Source organism: Trypanosoma grayi (assembly GCF_000691245.1).
Source record: "Trypanosoma grayi strain ANR4 Tgr_83_V1, whole genome shotgun sequence".
Classification (NCBI taxonomy): domain Eukaryota; phylum Euglenozoa; class Kinetoplastea; order Trypanosomatida; family Trypanosomatidae; genus Trypanosoma; species Trypanosoma grayi.
In genome coordinates, this window is record NW_008825702.1 from 22,694 (window position 1) to 35,634 (window position 12,941).

At 53.9% G+C, this 12,941-nt stretch overlaps 6 protein-coding genes across 6 annotated transcripts; all 6 read left to right on the forward strand.

Moving 5' to 3' along the window:
- Positions 1-2: 2 nt before the first annotated feature.
- DQ04_00831130 (putative kinesin) lies at positions 3-1,955 on the forward strand (the record flags this gene model as incomplete). The annotated part of the gene is made up of 1 exon (XM_009309786.1): positions 3-1,955. The coding sequence occupies one exon, from the start codon at positions 3-5 to the stop codon at positions 1,953-1,955; it is 1,953 nt and encodes a 650-aa protein (XP_009308061.1).
- A 252-nt stretch (positions 1,956-2,207) lies between these two features.
- On the forward strand, positions 2,208-3,263 carry DQ04_00831140 (putative antigenic protein; the record flags this gene model as incomplete). Its single annotated transcript, XM_009309787.1, has 1 exon — positions 2,208-3,263. The coding sequence occupies one exon, from the start codon at positions 2,208-2,210 to the stop codon at positions 3,261-3,263; it is 1,056 nt and encodes a 351-aa protein (XP_009308062.1).
- A 396-nt stretch (positions 3,264-3,659) lies between these two features.
- DQ04_00831150 (thiopurine S-methyltransferase) lies at positions 3,660-4,454 on the forward strand (the record flags this gene model as incomplete). Its single annotated transcript, XM_009309788.1, has 1 exon — positions 3,660-4,454. One exon carries the CDS (start codon positions 3,660-3,662, stop codon positions 4,452-4,454), a length of 795 nt encoding a protein of 264 aa, XP_009308063.1.
- A 249-nt stretch (positions 4,455-4,703) lies between these two features.
- Positions 4,704-5,618, forward strand: DQ04_00831160 (putative RNA helicase; the record flags this gene model as incomplete). The annotated part of the gene is made up of 1 exon (XM_009309789.1): positions 4,704-5,618. The coding sequence occupies one exon, from the start codon at positions 4,704-4,706 to the stop codon at positions 5,616-5,618; it is 915 nt and encodes a 304-aa protein (XP_009308064.1).
- A 153-nt stretch (positions 5,619-5,771) lies between these two features.
- Positions 5,772-7,199, forward strand: DQ04_00831170 (calmodulin; the record flags this gene model as incomplete). Its single annotated transcript, XM_009309790.1, has 1 exon — positions 5,772-7,199. One exon carries the CDS (start codon positions 5,772-5,774, stop codon positions 7,197-7,199), a length of 1,428 nt encoding a protein of 475 aa, XP_009308065.1.
- A 477-nt stretch (positions 7,200-7,676) lies between these two features.
- On the forward strand, positions 7,677-12,830 carry DQ04_00831180 (chaperone DNAJ protein; the record flags this gene model as incomplete). The annotated part of the gene is made up of 1 exon (XM_009309791.1): positions 7,677-12,830. One exon carries the CDS (start codon positions 7,677-7,679, stop codon positions 12,828-12,830), a length of 5,154 nt encoding a protein of 1,717 aa, XP_009308066.1.
- Between the last annotated feature and the right edge of the window lie 111 nt (positions 12,831-12,941).

A 12,941-nucleotide genomic window follows, 5' to 3' on the forward strand; every position in this document is an offset into this window, starting at 1 on the left:
GAATGGATGCACACGCACCTCTGAGGAGTGGGGTAGCGAGTAGTGCATGCTCCGACCTACGGGAGCTGAACGAGGCAAAGGTGGTGAACATCCTCGCCTACTTGGAGAGTGCCGTAATGCCGCAGCAGCAGCAGCAGCAGCAGCAGCCGCAGCCGCAGCATGAGCTGTGTACATCGGAGAGCATCCCGCTGACACCGTCGACTACACCGAATCCCGCACAGTACGAAAGACCGCCGTCCGCGTCGCTGCTGCAACAACAACAAGAACAACAACAACATCTGCCTAGTGCCTCCGCATCATGTCTCACATCGTATATCATTGGGGGAAGCCTTGAACCGCACATTGGTGTGTACCACGGCATTAAGGCCAAGATCGAGGCCCTGCGCTACAGCAATGACGAGCTGCGGGCGGAGAATGATGAGCTGAAGGCGAGACTAAGCACTGCACGGCAGCGAGAGGAAGAGCGTGTGGGGAAATCGCAAGCTCTGGCGCGCGAGAAGCTGGAGTCGCTACGTGCTGCGATTTGTGAGTCGGAGAAAAAACACAACCTCACACAACAAGAGCTTCTGCGCGAGAAGGGGCAGCTCACTAAGGCAGTGGAGTCGCTTACTTCGCAGCTGCGGCAGGAGATGTCGAAGCGAGAGGAAGAGGTTGCGAAACTGGAGTCCGCCAATGCGGCCGCTATTGCGCAGCTCAAGACGAAGTGGCAGGCACAGGAGAAGGCTGCGCGCGACAAATGGAAGATGGCGGAGGCGAGGCGCATCAAGGAAAGTACACTGCAGTCGTTGGAGCCCGACATTGTTTTGCTTCTGAACCGACACAAGGCAGAGAAGGCGCGCATGCGGGAGGAATTCGAGAACGAGTTGCGGCAGCGTGACGAGGTCATTGCTGCAAAGGAGGCGACGCTGGAGGAGGCAAAGGCGAAGTTGGCGCGCGACGCTGAGACAATGATGGCTCGTGAGCAGAAGGAATTTCATGAGCGCCTTGCGGCTGAGGTTGAGCGCGTGAACCGCCAGCTTGAAGAAGAACGACGCGCAGCAAAGCAAAAGCGCGACGACACTGAGGCGTTTTTTGAAGAGCAGAAGACTACGATGCAGCGCGAGATTGCGCGGCTACAGAAGGAGCTCTTTGTGCTGAAGGAAGCGGCCACAACGGACAAGGCCACGTTTCATGACGCAGTGGCGAAGGAGGTGGCGAGCATCACTGAAAACTCCAACCAGATCCTTGCAAACCTGAAGGAGAAGCTCATGTGGGAGTCCAGCCGCAGGGAGGATGAGACACAGACCCGCAACGCGCAGTACCTGGCGGCGAAGGAGGAGGAGCTTCGACGCAAATGCGAGGCGGAGCGCGACGCCGCTGTGGCGGAGGCGACGCGGAGGCTTGAGCAGGAGCGCATGAAGTCCATTACGGAGTCGCACAGCAACGACAGTTTGCTGCGCGACCGCTACGCGCAGATAAGTCGGGAGAACGAGCGACTTCGGGTTGAGGCGGAGTTGGTGCAGGAGCAACTGAAGGCCGCCCTCGACACGATTGGGCGGAAGGAGGAGGAGATGGCGCGGCTGCGAGAGGCGGCGGATCTCACTGACCAGCGGGTGAGGGCAATTGAGAACAAAATACGCGGCGAGTGTGACACGCGACTCCACGTGCTCGACGCTGAGTGGCAGCGGAAGCTGCGGCAGTTCGAGATAAGGCACGTGGAGGAGGTCGGCACGATGCAGCACGAGCTGGAAAAGGCGGCCATAGATGTAGAGGCTGCAAAGAATGCAGCCACATTGGAACAGAGGAGCATAGAGCAGAAGCACAACGCGGAGCTGACGAGTATTAATGAGCGGGTGCTGGTAGCACTCGCCACGAAGGACAACACGTTGAAGGCGCAGGCGGAGCAGATAAGTCTTCTGCAGGAGGCACTCCGGCTGCGCGATGAGCACATCGCCAGGCATCGCGAGTTATTGTGAGTCGTTGTTTTGCATTCCAGGAGAGCCATGGATTCCCCTCTTTTAAAAATGCCTAGTTGAATGGAAGAAACAAAGTGAGTTTGTGTCTCTGCATATGTCTGAGATGGCCAAAAAAAGTGAGAGAGGGGCACCGATTGTACTTGTGTCTTTGTGTGGAACATGCATTCAGGTCTTTTCGGAGTTTGAGACTTTTATTTTACTTTAGTCTCTGTTCCTTTCTTCACGTTGAGCGGCAGCGTATGGTAGAGGACGATGCAGTCGCAGAGCTATTCCTCTTTTTACATGCGGATGCGTCAGACCTACGCTCCGGGTGCACACCAGCAAGAGCATCATGCTAATGATGATAGTCCTCAGCATCAGCAACAGCAGCAACAGCAGCAGCAGCAGCGCCGCTCTGATGTAATGGATGCATCTCCGGAGACTGCTTACGCACCCCCATCGCTATGGAGCCGTGGTGCCAGTAGCGTAGAGAAGTCTAGGCCGCTTTCGGAAGTAGTGGCGCCGCCGCCGCCACCGCCGTCGTTCCGTGCCCGGCAATCGGAGGGGCGTTACGACGTGGGTGCCCTGGCCGAGATTCAACAGAAGCTGGCAGCCATCCAAAACCGCGGAAGTCCGGCTCAATACGAGGTTCCACAGCAACGACCACACCCACACCCACAGCCGCAACAACAACAGCAACAGTCAAAACAACATGAGCAGATTGTACCCTACTCTCCCTCTGCGGCGCAGCCGGGCGTTGACTATAAGCCTGTGGGTGGGTGTGGCGCCCCAGTGGAGCGTAGGGTGTCACCATATTCACCTGTTATATCTTCTCCGTCCTCGCGTTCCTCTAAACATGAGGAGCTTCACGACAAGTTCACCACGAAGAATGTCCCTCCCACGCCTGCTGCAGGGTGTGGCGGGGAAGCCGACGATGAGGTATTGACACCACAGGAACTGACCTTCCTGAGAGTGGTGGAGTTTGCTGTTCCCGTTGCAGTCTACGCACAGCTGGAGCCAACGGCAGGTATCGTCGCAGTGTGCGAGCAGGCAATCGCAAAGCTGTTCCCTCAGCATCTCGTTCTTATTCGTCCGGATGGTGTTGCGGCTGTCGAGTTGGTCATTGAAGAGCTCTGCGAGCTGAACGAGGATGAGAAGATATGTGCGCTGGACTGTGTTGTACAGGCGAAGGGCACAACTCGGCGGCAGCTCATCCGCGTTGTCTGCCCTGACTCAATTGCGCGCGGCACGCTGTTTAAACTTGTGTGTGCGCGGAGAACACAGTTAGAGAATGCCAAACGGCAGCAAAAGAACGGCCACGCCCCTTAGAAGAAACGAAAAAAAAAACATGTATGTCTGTGTTTTTCTATCCACATATCGTCATTGCAGTTTATGGTTTTCTCTTCGCTTCCGCGTCTCCGGCCGTCCTGTTGTCAACGATTTGTACCTCCGATGTTTTATTTGTGCCCAAGGGTGGGGGCAGCAGCACTCACAGCAAATGCTGCCCCAGCTTGTATCTATGCAGGTACAACGCTTTCTCTCGCATTCTTGCGTGCTGGTTGAACGGACGGTTGCTACTTGTATGTGCATATGTGTCGGTGTAATTTGGCAAGGTAGGATAGCCGCGCAAAGGAGAATCACACTCATACAAGAGAGCAGTATCATCAACAACAACAACAACAACCAATACATACGGGAGTAAGTCTGTTTTGAAGAACAATATCGATGCATCTCACATCTAAAAACGTTGCCGAGTTCTGGAACGAAGTGTGGTCGATGAACAACACAGGATGGAAGTTTGGGGAGCGCGGGGCCCCGTTCACCCGTATCCTCTACGCGTACCTGCAGGGCGCCGGTGTTGTGGCCACTGATGATGGTTCTAAGGCAGACGCGAATGAGGAGGTGAAGTACGACGCCGTACGGCGCTTTCTCACGGAAAAGACGGTGCTGGTCCCCCTCTGCGGAGACTCCGAAGTGCTGCCGTACATGGTGGGCTGCGGGGCCGCGCACGTCATCGGCGCCGACCTCAGTGAGCAGGCGCTGCACACACAACGGGTGGTGAACTTTGCGAACTTCCACTTTCACTCCAAGAGGCTCGAGCGCGTCGATGGCGCGACGCGGGAGGTAACAGTGCACGAAGCCACCGACGGCGGGCGCCGAGTCACGCTCTTCCACGGCGACATCACGGAGCTGCCGCTCTTCACGGCGTACACCACGCTCAAGGTGGACTTCATGTACGACCGCGCTGCGATGATGGCAGTCCCGCCGGACCTCCGCCCCGCATACGTGCGGGCTGTGACGAAAGTCCTGGGCGCCAACGCCGGCGTCGCCTACGAGCGCGTGGTGCGGCTTCTGCCGGAGGAGCAGAACTTCGGTCCACCCTTCATGGTAGATATGGAGGAAGTGCGTAGACTCTACAGGGAGGCCACCGGTCGTGACTACGCGGCGGTGCTGGTGCTCACCTTTATGGTGGAGGGCCCGCGGCACCCGGAGTGGTACGCACTTCTGCCGCACGCGTAGTCACCAGGCGGTTGCTCACCGGCAACAGCGACGGGCGCATGAACGAGTGGGGGAAAAGGGCAGCGCGCGTGAAGTGCGACTGTGAGATAGCGGAGGGGGACAATCGGAGTGGTTTAGTGACAGGTGAGATCAGATGCCTAGCAAGATGTTTCACTACTCTTATTACCTGTGTCTTTTTTCGCCATTGTTATTGTTGTTTGGTTCCCCACGTTTTGTTTGTGGTGCAGCGGGGTGGGGGCGAAGGGCATTATGACGCAGCGCGTTACGATTCCCGACAACTCGGTGTTCGAGGGATACGGGTACCTTTACCGTGACGAGGCGGAGGTTCCGCCGCCGCTGCAGACCGCTAGTACGCAACACGGCGACGGCGTCATGTACTGCAGCCTCAACAATGACGAGGCGCTGCGGCAACTTCGCGCCGCACTCCGCGTAGATGTGCCCCCGCAGCTAACGGCAGCCCTACCAAACGATAAACCCGTTGACGTCGCAAAAGCGGCAGTAGCTGCAACTACTATTGCACCTCATCGCTGGGTGTATCCGCCAGATGCCCCACCGTTGGGACCGCTACCGTGGTCGTCGTTGTCTTCTTCTTCCTCCGGCACGAAATACGAAATTGATAGAATGAAATCGCAGTGTCGTATTCTGCATGATTGGATGATGTGCCATGATGGGCCTGAGGAAAGGGTGGCGGCGAAGAAGTTTTTGTGCACTGCGCGGATGTTGCTGTGCCGCGAGTCGGTACAAGAACTGTTGGGTCGCACAGAAAGCCTCCTCCAGGAGTTGGAGGCGTGGCCTGCAGTGGTCAACGCGGCACGGGCACAGGTATACGACTGGAGCAATGACACCACGTTGAGTGGAATACATGAATTCATAAAGGATGTGATGCGAACGGACGAGGCCTGTGCTCGGCTGGCGGAGCTGATGGACCGTTTTTCTCTTGTCGCCCCGTTAGTGGAGGAGGCGGCCTTCCGCTCGGCAGCGCTAGAGGAGATTCAAGAGTGGTCATCCGAGAGTCTTGTGTCGTCACTGCAAGCACTCCAGGGTTCGATTCACGAATGGAATGCACGCGCTGAGAAGGATCGGCAAAGCATAGTGACCAGTTCCAATTTACTGCTAGAGCGGATCACCGCAATCCAAAATAAGCGGCATCAAGGATTGATCTGAGAGTGGCTTGTGATCTTTTGCATTCCCGTGTGTATTGCTTCATTGGAGGCCCGCCTCCCTTTCTTTATTCTTTCTGTCTCATCGCCTGCTGCAAGTGTTTTTTTGTGTTCCCGCTTCCCCCTTTCTGTTGCTGCGAGTGTAGATTTCTCGCGCATGAGCGCCACAATACTGCACGATGTGAGCGGAGAGGCGACGACGGCAGCGGCGGCAGGGGATATCTTCAACGCTCTTCATGTGCTTGCGCCCGACGGCGAGGCGTACATCCCGCCGTTCTTCATCATGACGGCTGCCCGTGAGATGGGGTATTATCCGACTGCACAGCAGCTGCAGAGCAGCCTCTCGGAGGTTGTCGGCCGCGGGGATCGCTTGACGCTTCCTCTATTCATGCAGCTGTGTGCCCTGCTCGAGTCGACGCGGGCCTTGGACAGCGACACCATCCACCTCTACAAACGCGCCTTTGACGTTCGCAACACAGGTGTGCTGAACAGAGGTGAATTTCGCACTATCATTGCCACATCCGCCGCAACGGACATTTCGTCTAGCGAGATTGAGGCCATAGTGGAGCTGCTGGATCCGATTCACACGGATTCTATCCAGCTCCATGCTTTGCAGTCGATTCTCATGCGGTATCTGTCCAAGGATTCAAAGAACGTTCGTGAAAGCTCCTACACACCGCGAAGTGCGCGCAAAGAACCCGTACCAGCAATGGTGGCGTCATCAGTATGGGACGATAATCATCTGAAGCCCCGATCACTTAATGTGAACGAATTCAACAGGAAGCCGTTGTCGAGCGTACCCAGAAAGAGTAAAAGTAGCAAGAGCATGGAACGAGTACCCGTAGGTGCAATACCAAACTCAGTCCATGAAGGGTATCACAGCTGCTCCACACGCACGGAAGCAGATGCGGCCGAAAGAAGGCATGCGTCGCCATTCGCGTCAGCGCCGGACGACATGACAGACAGCAGGGGCGAGCCGTCGCCTGGTTTCCCACCACCACAGACAACGGCTCCGTCGCCATACACGAGCGGCCCCGTCACACGTGCCACAAGCCTGCAGCAGAATATGCAGCCCCGAGAGCCACTCCTCCAACCGAAAAGTATGACGACACCACTGCAACCGTCACGTGGCGGGAGTGCGAATGAGCCGCCGTGTGTGGTGGATACGGCGGAGAAACCGTCCGTGCGCATGTCGGAGAGGTCGCGCCATTCGGCCACACCTCCCTCGCATGTTCCCTACACACTGATGCCGTTCGTTGATGCATGCCCTGAAGGGACGGAGCTGCAGGCGGAGGACGCATCATTGCAGCTTGGCAGCGCTCAAAATGGCGCAGGCAGTACGAGACGAACGCCGCCCGAACCAACACCGGAGGAGTTGAGGGATATCCCTCTAGATGACACGTGTAGCGCCCACGACATGAGTGGTGGCTTGCTTTCGCAGGGTGATGATGCAACGCCAGAAGGTTCCACACTTCCTCGGATCATTTGTGCGCCAACAAATGTTGCGATAGAGGATGGGGCTTGTATGGGTCAGGGGAAGGCGCGGCCCAAAGTATTTTGCGACAATTGTTGCCAAATGTTCTAGAATAGATTTTTTTTTCCGATGTTTATTTATTTTCTCGTTACACTTTTCTTTGTTTTTCGTACCCTTCTCCCCCCCTCCCCTCCACTGGGAGGTGCTCGCATACCCTGATCTCTGTGTGTGTGTGTCTCTCTCTGGGGAGAGGGGCGCGGGACATTTTGGGCACTTGTGCTTCGCTGCGTCTACAACCTGCTTTTTTTTTTTTTTATTTGGTTCATTCGTCCCGATGCTGTGGTGCCTTTGTATATGGTGTTCTAATTCCCTGCCACTCCTTCACCATGAGTTACACGAGGATGTGCCATCTTTTCTCCCATCTCGTTCCTGTTTCTTTCTGTTTCGCTCTCTCTCCTCCCTCCCATATATATATATATATATGTATAAACACTGCGCACACCCGAAAGTTGTAAGATCTGCGGCAAATAAAAAAAAAGCGTCTTTTGGCACTGTTTTACTTCCCAGCTCACAGCATAGTTATTGGATATGAAGCGCACGCTATCCAAGGAGCAGCTGGCGGATTTAGCCCAGCAGGCAGTCAGTAGCCTACGACGTCTTATGTCTTCTAGCCAAGAAGTCATGACATTGACACAACAGGATCTCCTCTCAACATCCAAATCGATTGAGGAGTGCTGGCAGAAAAAACACCTTGCTGCGGATATTAGTGTGGTAGAGCTCTGGGCATCAAGCTTTCAGGAAGAGCTCTCTTTTCAGCTTGAACGTAGTGGCGGCAGGAGCCTAACACATAACGGTAATGCTCCAAGACTTTCTACTGAAGGTCCGATAGCAGGGAAGAAGGCCGCACTGCGAAAACCAATCGGGGAATCAGCAATATTGATGTGCACGGATGTGCTTAAGATTCTTATGCGTACCAACGGAGAGAAATCAGCCGATATTTTTCTCCAATGTCATCTGACAGCTTGTATGATAAATTATTTGATGCAGGTTCCCTTAGCAAAAAAGGTGCGGGACGCCTTCTCTTCAGTCTTGCTGGAAGTCATAGGGTACAACTCGTTGCTGCTCGAGGAATGCCTGGTTGTTAGCCACGGTCATTTGGTGCCGGATACAGAGCAGATGAATGCCTTTGTGGTGACTTCTCAGCAGGTGCACTTGGCGTGGTTGCTTGCACTGGTTTTTCGCCGGGTTGACGTCAACAACGTCCCTGTGGAGACGGCACGTATCCAGTCTGGCCGAAATGGCTTCCTATCGGGCTTGCTTCGTGCCTGTTCAATGCTAGCTGGCGAAGGTGTTGAGGGGATGAGTGAGGGAATGCAGATTACGTCTTGTCTAGCATACCTTGGTTTAGTGAGTTCCCTGGTGCGGGGATGCGCCGCGAACAAGGCACTTTGCCTTGGTCGGCATCGTGAGGAGCTCACAAGAGTGTGGGTACATGCAGCCTCAAACATATGGAAGGTTGAACTAACGCTGCCCATCTCCACCAACACACCCGGGAAAGATGCACTTCTTGCTGTAGAAGGAGTGCAGGCTTGGGCCTCTGAGCTGACCGATTTTCTGGTGGAGGTTGCTACCAGCGACAGCTTTTCACTTAGGCGACAGGCAATGCATGAGAACTCTATGAACAACAATGGTAGCGCAGATGCAATGCATACGAATGGCTCACCACCATTGTCACCGTCTCCGCTGTCTTCTCCAGGGGTGAGCCGCGCCAATAGGCGTTATGAGCCACTACCCCCACATTGGGATGCCATATTGACGGGAGGCTCACCCCCTTTGTGGCGTCTGGCATCTCTTCTTTTTAACTGCGTCCTCTCCGAGGAAGGCTGCGGCTTCATTACAGAAGCTTTGCTCCGCATGGACACACAGAACGCCACTTCAGAGCTTATATACCGTAGTAACATTGCTACACTTATGTTGTTGTGTATATCGACGCCCCGAAACGTTGAAGTGCTCGCGAAAAGTTCCATTGTTGAAGCGCTTATTGCACTCATCACTTGCCGCCAAGAAAGTGTGTTCTCCCGTGAAGTGGTTGTCCTAGGAAAGGTGTGCACACCAACGCACGCGCTGAGTGCGTATGCGGTTCAACTCACGGTATCCTTTATGAGTACGATGGCTTCATTATACATGGCTGAAGGGACGCTGCCTAGGCTTAAGCGTGGTGTGGAGAAAATGTGCCTGCAACAGACATCCCAAACGGATGCCGACATCATTGAATCTTTTCTACATGTTCTCAGCTGTACAGGAGTTACTCGGAGTGTATTGTTTTTCTCTGGTAGTGGCAGTGTCGTTTGCAAAATTGACCGATTTTCTGCCACCCGATTCTATGGCTATAGTTTCGCAGCGTGGGTGTTCCCAAAGTGTGTGTGGTCCGAGGGGAGTCATCTGTTTTCATACACGGACAATTCTTCCGGGACCTCTGTTGTGTTGGCGATTGTTGCGAATGGTCGCTCGTGTAATTTGTTATTGCGGGTTCAACATGCAAATGATGTGACGCTATCCCTCATTCCGGATACATCTTTCCCGGCAGATGCGTGGTCGCACCTGGCATTCACACATAACCTCTCGGGGTTTACACTCTTCCTCAACGGAAGGCGGACGGAGAATGCTCTGTCTGTCCCTTTTCCGAAGACTCCTTCAAAAAAACAACGTCTTCAATTGGCCTTTGGCGGTTTTCATGAGGGATCATCTTTCTTTGGATTCATTGCGAGCATTGAGCTGTTTGACAACACCCTCACTGAGAAGGAAGTGCAGCGAATGCATCAGGCGGGGCCGCGGCCGTCACGCGAGTTGTCGTTGTCGTGCCACCCCTTACTTAGCGTAGAGAACCAGGTTGTTGCTGGCACAAATCTATTTAGTGTCGGTGTGACAGGTAACCTGGCGGCGAAGCATGAGGGTGTCTCGGTGCATAGTGTTGTGGCGTTTAACCCACCCAATATGCAGGAGCGGTTTGTGTGCGAGGACGTGGTGAACTGGGCGCTCCGCACTCTTGTGGAAGCGAAGAAATCACCCACCTCCTTTCCTGTGGCCGCCAGACTCTGTGTGAAGTTTGTGTGCACCGCGATGAAGTTGACTACTACAGAAGAGGAGTTAAATCGCATGGTTGATGAAGTTATGATGGGGCAGCTGAGAGAGGAAGTACTGACGTGGAGTATCATGCCAATTGAGGTGCCTGCCATACTCATCGACTGCACCCTCCCGCGCGGTGGTGGAAAGGTAATGCGCACACATCACACCACCCAAATCATTCTCTCGCTTCTGCTTGACGTTGTCAGTGATCAATTTGTGAGCGCCTGTGCCACTTCTTGTATCCTGCGTGAGCTAAGCGACATTCTGCTGCTGACAGAGAATCTTGCCCTATTCCGTGCGGTGCCGGGTCGATTCAGGAGGCTCCTTGCAGTGAGTGTCCACCTGCCCCTGGAGTGCGTTGAGAATCTCATCATACTTGTTGAGAGGTTGTGCAAGGAACAGCGTGAGATGGAGCAGACGCTACAGTTTCTTCTCTCTGAGCCTGCCTCGAGAACGAGTGATTTTGTAAAGGCAGAGATGCTGCATATGCTCTTCGATATCGCACGCACCAACCCCGCCATGTGCGACCTTATCGGCGGTGCATTCGGGAATTGTGGTGTCTCGTTCTTGATTAGCCTCGTCGGTGGCAAGAACCACACCAGTGAGGCGATTCGTGTCTTCGCCCTCCGTATCATTTCCCTTATGCAGCATACCAACAAGAAGTTCCGAGAGATGTTTGTTAAGTCTCACGGCTACGATGTGCTTGCAGCCGTCATGACAAAGCCATCTTCGGTCCCTATCCGCTTGGCAACCTTCAACTGCTTGTTCCAAATGGCGTTCGACACCCTGCAGCCCACCACAGAGGGTGACAGCATTTTAACGCATTTGCAGCAGGGCGCTAGCTCTAAGGTAAGGCGGCGTGCGATGAGGCATCAGGATCCCAACACGCTACCGAAAGGTGGAGTGGGGCAAAGTCTCGGGCTTCAGGGATACTTCCCCGGGATGGTCTCACAAAAACTACGTGTTACAAGGCGTGAGTATAGCTTCGACACAACACACGACTTCGCCCACAACAAGGATGCACGGCTTCTCCTTGATGATTCACATAGAGGCCTTCGGACCAGGGGAAAGAGCAATACTGCCATTCAAGAGCCACAAGCTATTTATATAATACTGTATCTCCTTGGGCACCTACTTCGCAGTGTGAGCACAGCCTACACAAGTTCTCTTGCTGCTCCCCGAGACCCCGTCATTTCACGTGAAAGCAGCACTGATGCAAATGCAGCGGCACAGGATGATCGAGTTGGCAACAACGCCGTGGACAACGTGAGTACCGCCTCCATTGTTTCCCCAATACAGGAAGACACTCCAGAGATAGTCTCACTTCGGGTCCTTTGTCACCTGGAGAAAATTGTTGACCGTCCCGAGAACGGCGAGATGCTGTTGCCTTACCCATGGCTGACATGGTTGTGGGATGCCGTAGGGCAAGTGTTTGGCCCCGCCAGCGGAAACGGTGTAGACTCGCCACCGAAGTTCCCTAAGAAACATGCTGCTGCATTCCAACAACGCATGCGTAACATCGTGCACAGCCTAGCTATACTAGACCTTAGTCGTAACTCAAAGGCTGGGATTGTGCGCATCCTACGGCAGACGGATCAATCACCACTCTTAACAAAGCTTGTACTTGAAGATATTGTCTGCCATTTCACAAAGAATCGATGTGAAATCAGTGATAAAAGCACGGCTGCTAACATCATTAAGAATCTCGATTCCCTATTCCACAACATTGAGGAGGTGCTACGCCCTCTTCCACTTGCGCTTGGGTTGGAGATTGTGAATTCTATTAGTGCTATTGCTGTGAACAACAATTCATGGGTGCGCACCCGGATGAAAAACACGAGTCACCTTTTCGAGACACGAAATCATTTGGGTTTCGTGATCCTAGTGACGACCAAGAAGTTTTCCAAGCTTGATCCCGTCATGCTTGGGCAATTGCTGGAGGCCAACGAGCATGAACCAAACACTATCCGGGTTTTGCTGCGTAGGTTAATAACTGCGGCGTCTAACTGTGACGCCGATGAGGTCGAAGTGCTGCTTGCGGCGGCACGCCGGCTTGTCAACGGCGATCAAAACCACTATCAGGCGGTATTCTCCATTATCGGCGCGGAGTACCGCAGTTTCGCGGATCTGCTGTGCGGTGGCGTTGGTGGGAAAAGTGGGTCCTCTTCGCTTAATATTGAGCGTCCTTCGCTTAGTCCATCCTTCTTGACCACTCGCTCTGAGGAGAAGGCGAATGCTGATGAGCTGCCCGCCTCAGAGGTCATTCAATGGTGCCGTGAGGATGAGGGTCGCTGGGAGATAATCAGGCTGCGTGTATGGCAGGCAACCAAATTCCTTGATGCAATACAAGACGAGGATGTTCGTGACGGCAAGAATAAAAACCAGGCGGTCAAGACAAAGCGTGTAGATGATCGTCGGCAAAGTATCCAAAATAAAATTACACTTGAAATAGAACGTATCTCGCAGGATGTTGACTCTAGGCTTTGTGTGCACAGTAGCGCTGGTAGCAGCGCCGTTCTTTCCCCCAGCAACAGCCTTGTGAAGCCATTAGCAGCAACAGTATCCGCGGAAACAACGACGACTCCAACGGAAGTGACGAGGGTCCTACCGCTTTGAAGTACCATTGAATGCAGTAACGGTGATTGGAATTTACGCGCACATACATAGACTGGGTCTAGCTTCGAATCGATTTTCGCTGCTGGTCGTTCATATATATAAATATATATA